Below are 17,203 nucleotides of genomic sequence, written 5' to 3' on the forward strand. Positions count from 1 at the left end.
GCACATTGACTTTGTTTGTACACTGTGATATTTCCTGTAAAGCGCTCCAATACCCTCACGGATCAAGTTCGCGCTCTATAAAACACTAAAATAAAAATAAAATATACCAATCAGGTATTGGACAATTGTGCACATACTTGGAGGATCAAGCAGATGCACTGGGGCTTAAACAGCAGAGCCCAGTGCACTTCAGAGTCACAAAACTAGCAGATTAGTCCAAAACTTAGGGTGGTTGGGTGGCGATTATACAAAAAGAGACTTTCCTACACCAGCCCTTCTGCCTTCTTTAATTTAAAAACCTGAAGAATCTTACAATATATTTCAGGCCAATTTTAATTTACCCCTAGACTAGGCCAAATGTGGTCTAGGTGAGAAGAAAATGCAAAACCTCCCACATGCGGTCACTACGTCAAAATTCTAAGTAACTGTCGGACCTCACCTTGGTTTCTGGAGAAAAATTGACCATAACCGTCTGGCATGATTATTGGCAAGAAACCAAGATCTGAAACACATGTCATTTAAATAAAACTGCGATGGTGAACGTCAATTTGTTACGTAGCCATGTACAAAAACAATAGCATGGTTACGACGCATCAGTGAAAAGTGTCGACAACCTTATAGTGGATCCAGTTCTATATACTATTCCTTGTATACAGCCAACAATAGCCGTCTGGTGTGATAATTCACAAGAAAACAAGCACTCAAGCACCCCATGTTTAATTAAAACCGCAATGGTAAACGTCAATTTATTACACAGCTGTGTACAAAACTTTTTTTTCTTCGATCACAATAAATTCTTGAGGGTGATTGAGCATTTCAAATTTTGTAGTGAACCTTTAGGTTTAAAGAATGTAGATCCCATGAGATATGTTAGATTACATTGTACAATAGTTTATAGAGCTGGATCCACTATAAGATGGGCGACACTTTTCACTGATGCGTTGGTAGCCGTGCTATTGTTTTTGTCAAACGGCTATGTAACAGATTGACGTTCACCATCGCAATATTATTTAAACAACATGTGTTATAGAGCTCGGTTTCTTGCCAATAATCATGCCATACGGTTATGGTCGATTTTATCCAGAAACCAAGGTGAGGTCAGACGGTTATATAGAATTCTGACCGCATGTGGGAGGTTTTGCTTTTTCTTCTCACCTAGACAACATTTGGCCGCTCAAACTTAGTGAGTTTTCTTGTTGTTTTTTAAGGGATTGTATACAGGAATAGTTGTATGCTTCGCAACTTTCAAACATTTTCTTAACTTTATGGGTGTCCGTGTAATTCTTTACGAATACAGAGGCTTAGAATACGAGTTTTTAGCTTACGAAGATAATCATTTTAATTATTTGTTGGGATCTAAAAACACCAAGATGACATTTGGCCTCAAAAACTTAGGGAGTTCTCATTGATTATTAAGGGATTGTATACAGGAATAGTTGTATGTTTTATCTCGCAGCTTTCAAATGTTTTTTTTTACTTCATGGGTGAATGTGTAAAGAAAAAATTCACGAACTGCGAGGTTTAGAATACGTGTTTTAGCTTACGAAGATAATAAAAAGCATGATCTCTTTTGCTATTCTTTATACAGAGTACCGTTTGTTGGGATCAACCCATGGCAGAGAGGATATGAAGTCCTACTTTAATAAACATATTTAGGAACTTTATTACAAGTTTTGATGCAATGCCTTTCTGTGCGACCGTTTCCATAAAGAGACATTTTTGGTGAGCACAATTAGGTTTTATATCATTAGGCGAGGTTGAGAAATTATTTTACACTCTTAGTTTTTTCAGTATTGCATTTTTACTTCGATACTTTTTATCCATTTATGGACTTCTGAAATAGTGTTTGCGACTGAAATATGGTCAACATGTCTATTTAGCTGGCGAGTTATTTTTGCTAAAGGTAGCAAAGAGAATTATATGAGTGGGGATGAATCTAGTCTTACGGACAATTTCTATTGGAATGAATTTTCACTACTAAACATCTTGTATTTTTTTATATGAAATGCACTTTATATGAATAGGAGACATTAAGACATTCGAAGGCTAAATTGTTTGTGTCTTGGCACTAGTTTTTAGGTCTCGGAGAGGTGTGGGCTTGAGCAGCGAGGCTGCTGGCCACACCTCTTCGAGAGATATTGTTTGTAAGAAGGGTACTGTCAGCCCCGCCCCCTTTTCCATTGGGTAGCGTCAGCGTTCATGGTAAAGGCTGGCTTCCCATTGGAAAAGAGGGGTTTTGGGTGCCACCCTGTCCGCTTTTCTCACTGCCCCTCCGGACAATATAGCCTGTTTTGTGGCAGGCGTAAAAGAGTATTTTTATCTGCTTGTTTATTTAACAAGCAGATAAGGAACATTCTTTCAGGCATGGAGAGCGGAGGCGCAGGGCGCACGGAGAGTGCAGCTCTACCCCCACCCACCCCAGCCGGGCTTTTCCTGTGCCAGTGATGTGTAAACAGCCCTGTGAGCTTGTTTTTCTCCCAACGAAGCAGCGGTGCAGCCTTCATTCTGCTTCACAGCTGGTTAAAACAGCATTTTTAAACATCATTTTTAAACAGGCAGGAGACTGGGCCTGTGCAAACAACAGCAAGAGGCAATTAGAAATAAAATTACCTTAAGACTTCAAAATAATTGATTTTAAGTGAATTTGCATGCTTGTATCGTTAAGGTGGCTCAGTCCTAAACCATAAAATGTTATGAGCAGTTATTACTTAGGGCTTAATTCAGTTGTGTAATGTGTTGTATTTCAGGGGTGTTTGGCTATTCCCTGGTCATTTGTGAATGTGAAAAGTTGGCAGAGCGGTCATTAGCCTTCACCACAGCAATTTAAGCAAACGTTTAAAAATAGCACCGGTTTTGAACTTTCCTTCCTTAATGTCAGATTTTGTGCTGCCCTCTGACACTCAACAGAAGTCTAGTAATAGTTGGAAACGATTTGGCGATTCAACAAGTTATGCCACTCAGAGACTCTTTATGAATATTGCTGAACCGTGTCCCTCTGCCAAACTACGAGCGGGCCAGTGTTTAATTCATGGTGCCGGGAAGCAATGAACCCAGTTTCACTGGATGGACATCTTGCAACACACCACATGAGGAGGGACATGGGCTGCAGGCACCGCCTGTGAGACATTAGCCTGGCATACGATGTCCACTATTCTAGTGGGCACCTAGCACCAGTCTAAACGACCCTTATTGATGGTGGTTGTAAAGTCAACCTTATAGACAAGCTATCATAGTGGTAGCATGGACCAGCAGTCATAGGCTAAGACTTCAGAAAGCATGTAAAGCAAGCTGTGTTACCAATTATAATCCCTTGAAAGGACACCACACACGGTATATATCAAATATGGATGTATGACGTTACAACGCATGCTTTTACCACACATGCTGTTACAACGCAGTTTTTACAACGCAAACCTTTACAACGCATAGCGCTTTGGGGTGCTGGATAGTGAATAGTTTAATTTACTATTCCAACTCCAGTCCCCGTGGACACTAGGGAAGGTGTTGGATAGTAAATTAAATCTATTCCCTATCCTAGAGCGCCCCCAAGCGCAATGCGTTGTAATGGTTTTCGTTGTAAAACCTGCGTTGTAATAGCACTACGTGGTAAAAGTTTCATTGTAAAGGATGTTTCCCATCAAATATATATGTATTTATTTCTAACACAACCCCTCTACACTCTTTATGAGGTCAGAGATCGAAGCACATCACAAGTTACTCAATTAGCATACGATAAGTTGCACAAATACAGTTATGCCCTAGGGGCCTCACAAACCATATACTAAGTAAGTGGTATAAGAACCACTTCAGAAATAGTGAATAGGCCTAGGGCATCGCTGGGGTTACACTAAACAACCAAAGGTTAGGAAGTAGGAGACCTACAGGAGCAGCGTGCAGGGTCTAAACACAGTCGTGAGTTACCATTGACTTATAATGGAGAACGTAAGAGTTACAAAGTTACTGTTTAAGGGCACTTCCGGATGGACTACGACAAAACCCCTTTAGACTAAGACACTTCGAGAGTCAAGACCCACGGGAGCACCGGAGTACTAGTGTGACCTCACCCAGGGAAGCCGGGTGCATGGATGTCTTTTCGTGCCGGGTTTCATCGTCGTTTTCTATGGAGATCTGCAAAGAAGTGCTGCAGGCGACCAGAGGAAAAGTGTCCGGGTGGATCCAAGGGTGGATCAAAGATGTGAAGAACCTGAAAGCAGAGGGGACAGAGTCTGGGTCACTAGCCAGTAACCAGGAAGGAACTAGGAAGGAACCAGGCGATGTCGCGATGATCTCAGGTGAAGAGGTGAAGCCACGAGGACCAGGAGGTGTCGACGACGACCAGGAGCTGGATTCGAGCTGTCCCACGAAGGATCTAGTTGACTGCGGTGTCGGTACCCGGACTGGACCCAAGAAGCCTTGGCAAACGCAATCCACGCAGGAAGTGAAGATTGGCTTTGGAGCAGACCAGCAAGGTCTGAGGCGCTTCACCTTTGCAGGGAAGTTTGAGCAAGCCTGGAGCAACCAGGAAAGCAGTTTGGTTTCAAAGGTTTGTCTTCAGGGGGCTTACTAGCCAGCGTGCTAGCAAAAGGGAAGACGTGTTGAGATGAAATGCAAGAGCGGGCCCCACGCGGCACTCGTGGAGTGTGGAGGGGTGAGCTTCGGTGCAAATGGCGCTCGGGTCTGGGGCTCCTCGTACCCTAATGCACAACTACAAGTTACCTCAGGAGTCGATGCAGTTAGCAAAATGGAGGATGTCCAGGGTGTCCGGTCCCATGTCTCTCGTGTCCGCCACGGGTCTCAGCTTTGCTGTGGATGTGGGTCGGAGTCAGAGAAGTCTGAGAGTCCAGTTCCTGTGTCGCCGAGTCTTCGGGTTCCGGCGGGAGCGTCGACAAAGCAGACCGGCAAGTTACTGGTGGTGCCTGTTGGCACTGGGTGGTCACTCCTTGACCACAAGGGAGATGTCTTCAATCTTCTAGTCAAAATAGAACGTCGAAGGTCCAAGAGTTTCGTATCAGAGTTTTGTTCCAGGATAATCTAAAGTCCTGGGAACACAGCACCTATCTTTATACCATGAAAATGGGCTGGATTACCTGCTAGGTCCCTCCTATGGGTGGACCTGGGAAGGGGGTGGTTACACCCCTTTCCCTTTGTCCAGTTTCGCGCCAGAGCAGGGCTGGAGTGCCCCAGCAACTGGTTTGAACCGGGCTATGCATGGAGCACCTTGTGTGCCCCAGGCAGTGTCTGGAAAAGCATCTTTCCATTCAACCCACCCTGCCCCAATACACTACAGGCTGTCTGGGGAGGTGCCAGCACCTCCCTCGACAGGAAACCTATTGTCCAGGCCTCTCTTGCTGGAGTTTCCCCCAGCAGCTGGAGGTCAGACTCATGTCTGTGGCAGCACCATCCATTTTGTGATGCTGAGGCTCTGTTTAACTTTAACCGGGTAAAGCAGTAACTACATGTCTTCTCCCTCTAGAAGGGTGGAATGCTACCCCCACCACCAGAACTGGTGGGGGGGCGGGTAATATTCCAAAGTGTTTGACACCTTACACGACATGTTTTGATAAAGCCAAACAAAAGTTAGCATTAACCACTTAAGAGTATATGGTATGGCTATATCATAGAACTGCTATAAGGAGATGGTTCCGAAAGCTGCAGAGGGGCTCAGCTCATGCTAGGGCACCCTCTCACATAAAACCAAGTACTCTGCCTCTAGGATTGTCGAGGCCTACCACAGGAGTGACTTATGGGTGGATATGTGTCTATATATGGTAGATATAGATATACTATATCTAAGTAAGGGGTGATTACACCACCTTACCCAAGCTGAGTGATCAGCCTGTGGTGTCAGTTTGGATGGCCAGCCAGGGGTGGCATAAAACATGCTGCAGCCCCTGGTAGGCCTTGGATGCACCTATGCCCTGGGTACCTATGGTACACTATACAGGGGCTCACAGAGGTGACCCAATACCCAATCTGGTATGTTCCTAAAGTACATGGAGTCCATTTTATAGGGAGAGCAGATAGCCTGGGGCCCTGAATAGCAGAATCCCAGGCCAACTAAGTCAAAAACCAGCAGAACACTAGGCAAAAAGTTGGGGTAACCATATAGTCAGATATCCACCTTCCTACACCGCCCACCCTACCCGCAGCACAGGGGGGGACAGAGAGCACCTACTTCGGGGAAGCCACGGCCCCCCCCTCGAAACAATGGCATCCCCATCCTAAAACCATGGCCCACATACCCCCACGATCTCCCCCCCCCCCCATTGATATTAACCATTTGCTCGGAGCAGATAGTAAATAATAGTGGAATAATCCCCGGAACAGAGGAAAGAATGTGGATTTTTAGGTCGCCTTAGTTATTCCCAGATATGGCTACTGGAGCTCACGATGACCAAAATATTTTTGGAGTGTTCCCAGCCAGAATTATAGATTCCGATCCGCCTGTACCCCTACATGATTTCAGCTACTCGTAATGAGAGCCAGCGCTTTTAAAAAAAATTGTCAGTGGTATATAATATGTACTAAATGGGTACCAGAGACTATGCATGTGCAAAAATGAAACCAAGAAATATTAATTTATATACCTACTGTGAGTGCAACTAAAACAAATATGTTATTGTTTCTAAATGCCACTTAACAATTTAGAGATAGCTATACAAATGCTCAAAAGTCTACATTTTACCCACCTTGTAGTACGAATGTGCTTGAAGGACTGCAATCTCTAATGTGTTTGAAGGATAAACAAATGGCAGTACATGGAATTTGACAGTTACAGGTGTGCATGTAGGCATACCTTCCTAACAATCATACTATATACCCAAGTAAAATCAGTGATGAGTAGGAACTGAAAGGTGTACATTATAGAGGTTAATTGGGACAGTGGAGGAGAGGGTAGGAGCGTGGACTATACTCTGAACAAGCATTTGCAATGCAATGGGTCTCGCACTTATGCGAGTTTGAGCTATTGGCATTGTAAATGACAATGCCTTTTATTAATGTTTTAAAAACCAAAACATAAATAAAAGGCATTGTCATTTACAATGCTAATACCTCAAATTTGTTAATATCCAGCCTTTAGCACAGCTCGTCAGTACAACATGGACACTTGTAGGACCAGGGTCCAGCGTGGTCAAGTCGAGAAAATCAAACTTCAAACTGAACTGTCCCAGGCTACACAAGAGCATCATAGAGTTAGATCCCAGATTTCCAGCCACAATCTCCTCGAGGCGAAGCGTAAGATGAAGGAATTTTATTACGAACTAGGTGAGACAAATAGTAATTTTCAGGCACAAAAAATCTATGAGGAGAGTGAGTACACAGGAAAGCTTCTGGCCTGGCAATCTAAAGAAAAGCAGGCTCGTAACAGAATAGATCAGTTAACTGACTCCATCACTAAAAATCAAGTTAAGACCACCACCGCTATTGGCGAGCTGTTTTTAAAACACTATGAGGGGATATATCAAGCATCTGCGGGGACCACACCTGAATCTATCACAGATTTTCGTCAGCCATTGGAAATACCTAAAATGGATGCTGAGGGCAAGAACTACCTCACACAGGATTTCACATTATCAGAACTAGATGAAGTGATAGAGTCTTTCCCCAATGGCAAAGCCAATGGCGAGGATGGTCTTCCCATTGAATTCTTTAAAAAATTTGGGGGAATATTGCGTAAAGAATTCTTGGAATTAATTAATAATTTACTTCAAGGAGGTCCCCCACCAGACTCTTTTCACACAGCGGTGGTGGTTAGTATTTTAAAAAAGGGAAAGGACAAGGAAAATATAAATTCTTACCGACCGATTAGCCTTCTGAACACAGATTACAAAATTTTTACTAAACTTTTAGCAAACCGATTAAATAAACTAGTAGGATCACTAATAGCTTACGATCAGTGCGGTTTTATTGCAGGCAGGCATCTCCATTCCAATACTACATTTTTACTGGAGGCGATAGACTATTTTAAAACTAACAAGGTGAAGGCTCAAATTTGGTTTTTAGATGCGGAGAAAGCCTTCGATCTAGTCTCCTGGGATTGTCTGTTCGCAGTTTTACATAGTTTTAATTTCCCGAATGCTTTTATCTCTCTTTTACGACACTTGTACACGAATTCTAGGGCACAAATTATCATCAATAATACCAACATTGGGTCCTGTGAGGTCACTAGAGGCACACGACAAGGTTGCCCCTTGTCCCCAATTTTATTTGCACTTTTTATTGAACCCCTAGCGATCGCCATTAGGAATATCAAAGCTGTCACCGCCCCAATTTTAGGAATGACAAATATAAAACTATACGCGGATGATATTGCCCTTTTTTTAGACTCTAAACCTTCAAGTCAATTGAAGATCCTAAAAATCTTCTCTGACTTTCAAAAGCTAGGAGGTTATAAAATTAATGTAAACAAAACAGAAATTATCCTACTTAACTGCACTACAGACACTTTAGCACCTGAATTCAGGCAGATATACAACACGGGTCCAAAGAGATATCTTGGTATATTTATATCGGATAGCCTAGACTATCTTTACTTCTTAAACTTTCTACCTCTATTAAAAAAGGTGGGTTCACTTTTAGATCGTTGGAATCTACTACCCCTGTCTCTTATAGGGCGGGCATCGCTAATTCGAATGTCGGTATTACCCCTTTTTAATTTCCTCTTTAGTGCGATTCCCTGCGCAATCCAGGCCTCATATTTTAAAAAAGTAGAAGCTCTGATTTCTTCTTTCCTATGGGCAAAAAAATCCCCTAGACTTGCACTGAGCACTTTATATTTATCCTCCACACAAGGAGGGTTGTCCCTCCCAAACATTAAAGAATATTATTTTGCGTCTTTTACGCATTATAGTCATAGGTTTTTTTTCTCCAGATTGCCACGAGACAGACCATTTTTTTATGAAAAGGATGTTGTTGGAATTGAAAATCTATGATCCGGTTAGAACCACGAAAGACCCAAAAAAAGTACGATATAAAACTTTGCAGTGGATTTTTAAGGTCAAAACTCAGTTCTTAAAATTTTATGATTTACCCAATGTAAGTAATAAGACGAATTTAATGAATTTTAGCCTGGGAGAAGCAGGTTGTATGGACAAAAATATAATAACTCTCTGGAAGCAAAATGGTTTTGAAAAAATTGAAGACTTCCTACTGGGAAATAGGTGGAAATCTTGGGATGAGATTTACAGCCAGTTAATTCACTCGCATACAATTCTGAACTGGTCATTCATTACGATAAGTCCAAAACTTAGGGAACTCAATATAGGAAATTTATCCCACAAAGAAAATATTTCCACTACCCTTAATAATAAAACACAAAAGAAAATGAGTATTTGGATTAAAATATTAATAGAAAGTAAGGACCAGGACATTTACTGCAAGATAATTGAGCGATGGAAAAAAAGAGAAGATATCATAATTAAATCAACAGGTTTGGGACAAAATAAACAAATTCAATAAAACCATCTTTCGAGGAGCAAACTTTAAACGTATGCAATTCTACAATAAATGGTTAATATACAGAACCCCGTCCTTTCTACATGATATCTTCCCCCTCGTAGCCGACAAATGCTTTCGATGTGAAGAAAAAGGTACTTGGAAGCACATTATTTGGGAGTGTCCAAAAATTCAGGTTTTATGGAAGGAAATAGAAAAATATCTTTCAATCGTCCTTAAAACAAATATTATATTCAACAACCTAATTACCCTCATAGGCTGCTCTCCTTTCCTCACCCAATATGACGAGCCCCTCTTTATAGCTTCCTTAATAGCTAAATCCCTTATATTACAGTCCTGGAGAACATTGATTCTGTCCCATCCTTCCAGGCATGGAAGGTAAAATTACAGCGAATCCAGGGTAGGGAGAAAAAATATGCCCTTAGATCAGGGGCTCTCAAAAAATATGATAAATATTGGAGTGTGTTTGATGTTTAGATCTCTCCTGTTATTACTTAATTTATGCTTTATTGAAAATATTTATTAGTCTATTACGACTGTTCTACCTCCGCACGCTGCACTTTAGAACTTAGCTTTGGAATATTAAATGTGAAAACATTTATTATATATGTATGCTATGTATTCTTTCAATTCTAAACAAAATCTTTTGGTTATTCGAACCAGTTTACTAATTATCTGCTCTTATACAACCTTGCACTTTATAATTTAAATGTTAAAACGACAATTTGTATGAATGTTTTTCAGAATTTTCCTTCCTCGTACTGTGTTAATTGGATTTCTATTGTATTGTATTGCTATATTTGAACTCTCAATAAAAAAAAAAATAATAAAATTTAAAAAAAGTCCTTCTGTCTCAAACACATTAGCAAAGAATTGAGCTGTGTCGGAGACCCTGTACAGCATGTCCCCCACTCCATGCTGTTGGGATGGTACAGACTTCCTTCCCCAAGTGAATTGTGACAGGGACATCATTTTATGGATTGCTCCGAATAGCAGATGGGCCTTCTGTAGTACGGCTTGCAACTCCTGTGGAATGATTTGCCTCCTTTTTAGGTCAAACCTACCAGACAGTGCAGGTGTCTGGCTGCTGGCGTTGCGGGTTGAGTGGTGCTGTAGGCGTTGCGGATTGAGTGGTGCTGTAGGCGGTGGGGGTTGAGTGGTGCTGTACTCGGTGGGGTTGAGTGGTGCTGTAAGCGTTGCGGGTTGAGTGGTGCTGTAAGCGTTGCGGGTTGAGTGGTAATGTACGCGGTGGGGATTGAGTGGTGCTGTAGCCGTTGCGGGTTGAGTGGTGATGTAGGGGTTGCGGGTTGAGTGGTGATGTAGTCGTTGTGGGTTGAGTGGTGATGTAGGCGTTGCGGGTTGAGTGGCGATGTAGGCGTTGCGGGTTGAGTGGCGATGTAGGCGTTGCGGGTTGAGTGGCGATGTAGGCGTTGCGGGTTGAGTGGCGATGTAGGCGTTGCGGGTTGAGTGGCGATGTAGGCATTGCGGGTTGAGTGGCGATGTAAACGTTGTGGGTTGAGTGGTGCTGTATGGGGTGGGGATTGAGTGGAGCTGTAGGCATTGCGGGTTGAGTGGTGATGTAGGCGTTGGGGGTTGAGTGGTGCTGTACGCGGTGGGGGTTGAGCAGTGCTGTAGGCGTTGGGAGTTGAGCGGTGCTGTACGTGGTGGGGATTGAGTGGTGATGTAGGCGTTGGGGGTGGAGTGGTGCTGTAGGCGTTGCAGGTTAAGTGGTGCTGTACGCAGTGGGGATTGAGTGGTGCTGTAGGCATTGCGGGTTGAGTGGTGCTGTAGGCATTGCGGGTTGAGTGGTGCTGTAGGCATTGCGGGTTGAGTGGTGCTGTAGGCATTGCGGGTTGAGTGGTGCTGTAGGCATTGCGGGTTGAGTGGTGCTGTAGGCGTTGCGGGTTGAGTGGCGATGTAGGCGTTGCGGGTTGAGTGGCGATGTAGGCATTGCGGGTTGAGTGGCGATGTAAACGTTGTGGGTTGAGTGGTGCTGTATGGGGTGGGGATTGAGTGGAGCTGTAGGCATTGCGGGTTGAGTGGTGATGTAGGCGTTGGGGGTTGAGTGGTGCTGTACGCGGTGGGGGTTGAGCAGTGCTGTAGGCGTTGGGAGTTGAGCGGTGCTGTACGTGGTGGGGATTGAGTGGTGATGTAGGCGTTGGGGGTGGAGTGGTGCTGTAGGCGTTGCAGGTTAAGTGGTGCTGTACGCAGTGGGGATTGAGTGGTGCTGTACGCAGTGGGGATTGAGTGGTGCTGTAGGCATTGCGGGTTGAGTGGTGCTGTAGGCATTGCGGGTTGAGTTGGACTGTAGGCATTGCGGGTTGAGTGGTGCTGTAGGCATTGCGGGTTCAGTGGTGCTGTAGGCATTGCGGGTTCAGTGGTGCTGTAGGCATTGCGGGTTCAGTGGTGCTGTAGGCATTGCGGGTTCAGTGGTGCTGTAGGCATTGCGGGTTCAGTGGTGCTGTAGGCATTGCGGGTTCAGTGGTGCTGTAGGCATTGCGGGTTCAGTGGTGCTGTAGGCATTGCGGGTTCAGTGGTGCTGTAGGCATTGCGGGTTCAGTGGTGCTGTAGGCATTGCGGGTTCAGTGGTGCTGTACGCGGTGGGGATTGAGTGGTGCTGTAGGCGTTGTGGGTTGAGTGGTGATGTAGGCGTAGCAGGTTGAGTGGTGATGTAGGCGTTGCGGGTTGAGTGGTGCTGTACGCGGTGGGGATGGAGTGGTGCTGTAGGCATTGCGGGTTGAGTGGTGTAGGCGTTGTGGGTTGAGTGGTGCTGTACGCGGTGGGGGTTGAGTGGTGCTGTACGCGGTGGGGGTTGAGTGGTGCTGTACGTGGTGGGGGGTTGAGCGGTGCTGTAGGCGGTGGGGGTTGAGCGGTGCTGTAGGGATTGAGTGGTGATGTAGGCGTTGGGGGTGGAGTGGTGCTGTAGGCGGTGCACGTTTTCAGTAGGCACACTCCTCCAGCCGTCAGTGCACACTTTCACCAGGCACACAAGACTATCCGTCACTGCACAGCAATCGTAGTATGGCGCACTTTACTTTTAAACATATTCATCTAAAAGCGCAGCATGCCACCATTGCTACAAAAATAAATACACATTTTTTTGGCCTACAATTTATAGACTTTTGTTGCAGTTGGTGTTGCAATATTTAGCAATGCCAATAGCTCAAACTTAATTAACCCGAGACCTATTGCATTGTAAATGCTTGTTGAAATTGCAACTGTGTCCTTTAATCTCTTGTAGGAAATTAATTACAGTGAATATTTGCAAATATTGAGATTGGTCAGTGATATCCAACTTCGTAGAATTGTATCTTGAACGCATCATAAATATATTGTAGATATTAAGATTTTGTTTTTTACTTCTGTTATTTTTCCAATTGTGGTTATTGTAAATACACTGTTTTGGGGTTTACGCAATACAACTATTAAGGTTTATGCTATCTGACCAATAAGTAATTAACAAAACTTGTACACTGTATCAGTTTACATGTTTATCTTTAGTGTTGTGTCACCTAAGTTATATTTTACGTGTGTTTCTTAACAACCCTGAAGTGTGGAATGAAACGCGTTGGCTGTAGTTTTTGATGTCTTTTATGTGTAAAAAAAACAAAAAATCATGTAAAGAATATACAGGATGCCTTGTTGTCTCTTTCTGATATTAATTGTTTAATATTCAAATTACATTCTCCTGAGAAAAAAAAGTTTCCTTGATTATAGAGGTGTGAATTAAAGGACACATGTGAATGGGGTTTTATAGAACCACTAATCTAGTTAACAGTGTTCCTCTACCTTGCAACTTGAAGTTGTAATATGTCTGGGGTGTTTTGAACAGTTGACCCAGTGAGCGAGCATGCTTATTGTACAGGAATTAACAGGGTGCAGCATTTTTGTACCACAACCATTATTCTATTGATCTAATTATATAGTTCTGGACTTGTCACTTGAACATCTGGTCCCTATATCAGGATCCACACGGTCTCTGGCTTTGTCCTAAAATGTTCGGTGCCCATGGTGGGCACCAGCATCCCACTGGGTACCCCGCCACCAAACTCTCTTGACCGCGACCAGTTTCTTTATTGATATAAGCTCCACCAAACCTTCTGTGCCATCTAAAGTGCCTTGGGTCCTTGACACAGTAATACAACTCATTAATTACACTGTTGGCTGGTGGACCTCCAGTAGACTGTGCTTTTGCCTGGGCACTGGAAAAGCAGACTTCATCTCTGTGCCCCTAGAAGAGACTTTTTTTGCGTGCTAGATTTGGATGGGCAGGTCATCAAAACCTATTGACACTCTCCCACCATTAACTGAACCTACAACTTTGGAAGTTAAAGGTTTAACTACAAATGTTTAACACTGACTGGAGTGGTATACACATTCAAAGGCATTATTGTGTTAACTGTGTCTGTTATCTCGGGTGAGTCAAATGATATAAGGAAGAAGTACTCAGTCATTCAATTTGGGTTCAAAAGTGCTGCAGCCACAGAACACCAATGATAAACGACCTCTTGTCACAAACAATGCTAAATAAACTGACTGCTCCAGAAAAACTCTTGACCCTCTTAAGAATTTGTAGTAAATCACTTCAACATGGTGAAGATAGAAAAGAGATTTATTAAAGAGAACTACGCAGCTGCAGGTCATCACTTGCCAAGTCCAACAAATCAGATGCAAAGATTCAGTTACAATTTCAACCTTTGAACAGTAACATTCTGAGCATGCGCTTGACACTGACATCACAGCATCAACAAGACAGCATCATGGAATACTTCAGATTCCAAATGTTGGTTGGTATGGCGGTCTGGTTCCAGAATCATCACCATGGTCTCTCAATAAATGGTCATGACCATGCATGGGTCACAGCGACTGCTACTGTGTGGACACCTCCGAGATCAACGCCCTACTCAAAAAACCTAAGGCAGACCCAAGAGACCTCAAGAACTTCCTGCCCATCTCTCTGCTCCCCTTCCCAGCCAAGGTCATCGAGAAAACCGTCAACAGACAGCTAACCAGATATTTTGAAGAAAACAGAATCCTGGATACTTCCCAGTCAGGGTTCTGCAGCAACCACAGCACGAGACTGCCCTCATTGCCACCACCGACGACATCAGGACCCTGTTGGACGACGGCGAGACCGCAGCACTCATCCTCCTAGACCTCTCTGCCGCCTTCGACACAGTCTGCCACCGCACACTACGCGCATGCCGCAGGGATCCGAGACAAGGCTCTGGATTGGACCACCTCCTTCCTCTCCGGCAGAAACCGGAGCGTCCGCCTCCCCCATTCTGTTTCAAAGCCTCTGAGATCATCTGCAGGTTACCCCAGGGATCCTCCCTCAGCCCGACGCTGTTCAACATTTACATGGCCCCGCTCGCACACGTAGCCCGACCTCAACATAATCTCCTACGCCGACGACACTCAGCTGCTCCTCTCCCTCACCAAGGACCCCATCACTGCCAAAGCCAACCTCCACGAAGGAATGAAGGCCATCGCTGACTGGATGAAGACCAGCCATCTGAAGCTGAACTCTGACAAGACGGAGGTCCTCATCCTCGGCTCCAACCCTTTAACCTGGGACGACTCCTGGTGGCTGACGGCACTGGGGACAGCCCGGACACCCACGTCCATGCACGCAACCTGGGAATCATCCTCGACTCAACGCGCTCAATGACCAAGCAAGTCAACGCCGTCTCCTCCTCCTGCTTCAACACCCTCCGCATGATCTACAGATGGATCCCGACAGATACAAGAAAGACAGTCACCCTAGCCCTCTTCAGCAGCAGACTCGACTACGGAAACGCCCTCTACGCGGGAGCCCCGACCAAGCTCATCAAACAATTACAACGCATCCAAAACGCCTCGGCACGACTGATCCTCGACATACCACGCCACTGCTACATCACCCCCCACCTTAGAAACCTGCACTGGCTCCTCGTCAACAAGATTATATCCTTCGAGCTGCTCACCCACGCACACAAGGCACTCCACAAGACCAGCCCAGCCTACCTCAACAGACGGCTCTCCTTCTACATCTTCAACCGCCAGCTACGCTCCTCCGACCTCTCACTGGCCACCGTCCCGCACATCTGAAGAACAACCACCGGTGGGAGATCCTTTTCCCACCTCACCGCCAAGACATGGAACACCCTCCCACTGAGCCTACGACAGACCCAAGACCTGCTGACCTTCAGGAGGATACTCAAGACCTGGCTGTTCGATCAGTAGCGCCCCCTCCCCCCCAGCTCCTTGAGACCCTTGCGGGTATGCAGTGCGCTTTACAAATGATTGGTTGATTGATTGATTGACACCTCCTGGGCATGCTGTACCCTCTGTGACCAAACATCCTGGATTTGAAGGGTTAGCCCCAGTTTGTGAACGTCTTTTGCGGGGACCTGGCCGTGTCGTAATGAAATTCAGCAGGAGTGTCATTTGATGTTGAGCACAGCACACAAATGTTGCTTTTGCTGACACCATCATCAACAGGTTTGAGATACTGCGTTGATTGTGTATGTGGGGGCGAGGGTTAGTCATCATTTCACCAGCAGCGTTCTCTCTCCCTCTCTGAGAGAAGGGGTAGCAAACTAGCTTGGCATGACAGATATCAAACTTTTATGCCATGTGCTGCTTCACCCTATCATTCCATACCCGTTTTTGTTTCGCAACTTGCAAATTAAGTCTACTGTGACACCGGTAAAAACATTAGAAGCGTTTGCATACAGCATGTCATAAAACATCGCCAACTCAACATCCCGCACAGCAATGTTTATAAACATAGTAAGTCACTGTTGTACGTTAATGCCAATATGCAAAGGATTTACAGAAAGTAAATTTCATTTTTCACTTGTGGTCATCTTTTATACACTTATCACGTGGCATGTTGGTTTAAATATGTAAAGTTTGTAAAGTCTCGCGAGCTATGCGTTATTAAACTCCTATATCAGCGAGGGCTCTCATGTCCCAGTTTTTGGGCTCACCCCTAAGCCCTACATAGACAGCTTTCACGCCTCCGAGTCACACTTGCATACCCTTCCACCAATTATAACCCACCTACCTCTCTGCAGTGCAGCCACTCACCTGGTGGTACAGAGGGTCACATCGCCCAGAAGGTACTTGGGAAGCTGTTCTTTGATCTGGATCTGGCCACGCAGCGCTGCCTGGCAGAAGGTCCCGTCCAGTAACACCTGGAAAGGCTCCCTCAGCCCAAAGTTATGCTTGTAGAAGGACAAAGTCTTCTTGGCGTGTTTCTGCCGCCGAATCTTCATGTCGCTGGACTCCAAAAATCCTAGTAGCTCATAAAGCAGAGGGGCGACACGGCAATGAAAGTAGCTGCAGCACAGTGCCCGTTTCCGGAGTAAACACAAAAGCAGGACAACCCATTGCACACGTGCATTGGCAGCCATCTTTGAATGCTTTTATACTTCACTGGATGCTTCAGCTCTGCCGTAGTGTTGGATGGAAACTGTGCGCTCATTATGATTACTCTCCTCTACCTGCCTCTTAAGTGACTGAGGCGGGCTGAGAAAGCGGTAATCGCTGAAGATCATTGCTTGCAGAGAGCTCTCTTCAGCTCGGCTGGGCTGTGCCTCCTCCCAGGGCTCCTCTTTCCTGCAGCAATTCAAACCCGACTTTGGATGGATGCTTACGGGTATTCTATGATACAGGCAAAACACAGATGGATTTTTTGACAATGTATGTTAAAACCAATAGGGAATCCTTTTTAGTGATGCATTTATTCTCGGTTTACATT

The 17,203-nt window shown here is 44.8% G+C and overlaps 1 protein-coding gene across 1 annotated transcript in view; it reads right to left on the bottom strand.

The window, feature by feature from the left end:
- Window positions 1-16,852, bottom strand: part of UTP23 (UTP23 small subunit processome component) — an 88,267-nt gene extending 71,415 nt beyond the window's left edge. Inside the window, exon 1 of the mRNA XM_078686861.1 lies at window positions 16,531-16,852. Within this exon, the coding sequence (XP_078542987.1) occupies window positions 16,531-16,718 (188 nt within the window). The 5' untranslated portion in view covers window positions 16,719-16,852. The remainder of the gene's footprint in view (window positions 1-16,530) is intronic.
- Window positions 16,853-17,203: the final 351 nt, after the last annotated feature.

The sequence above is a fragment of the Lissotriton helveticus genome, chromosome 4_1, assembly GCF_964261635.1.
Source record: "Lissotriton helveticus chromosome 4_1, aLisHel1.1, whole genome shotgun sequence".
NCBI classification, from domain to species: Eukaryota; Metazoa; Chordata; class Amphibia; order Caudata; family Salamandridae; genus Lissotriton; species Lissotriton helveticus.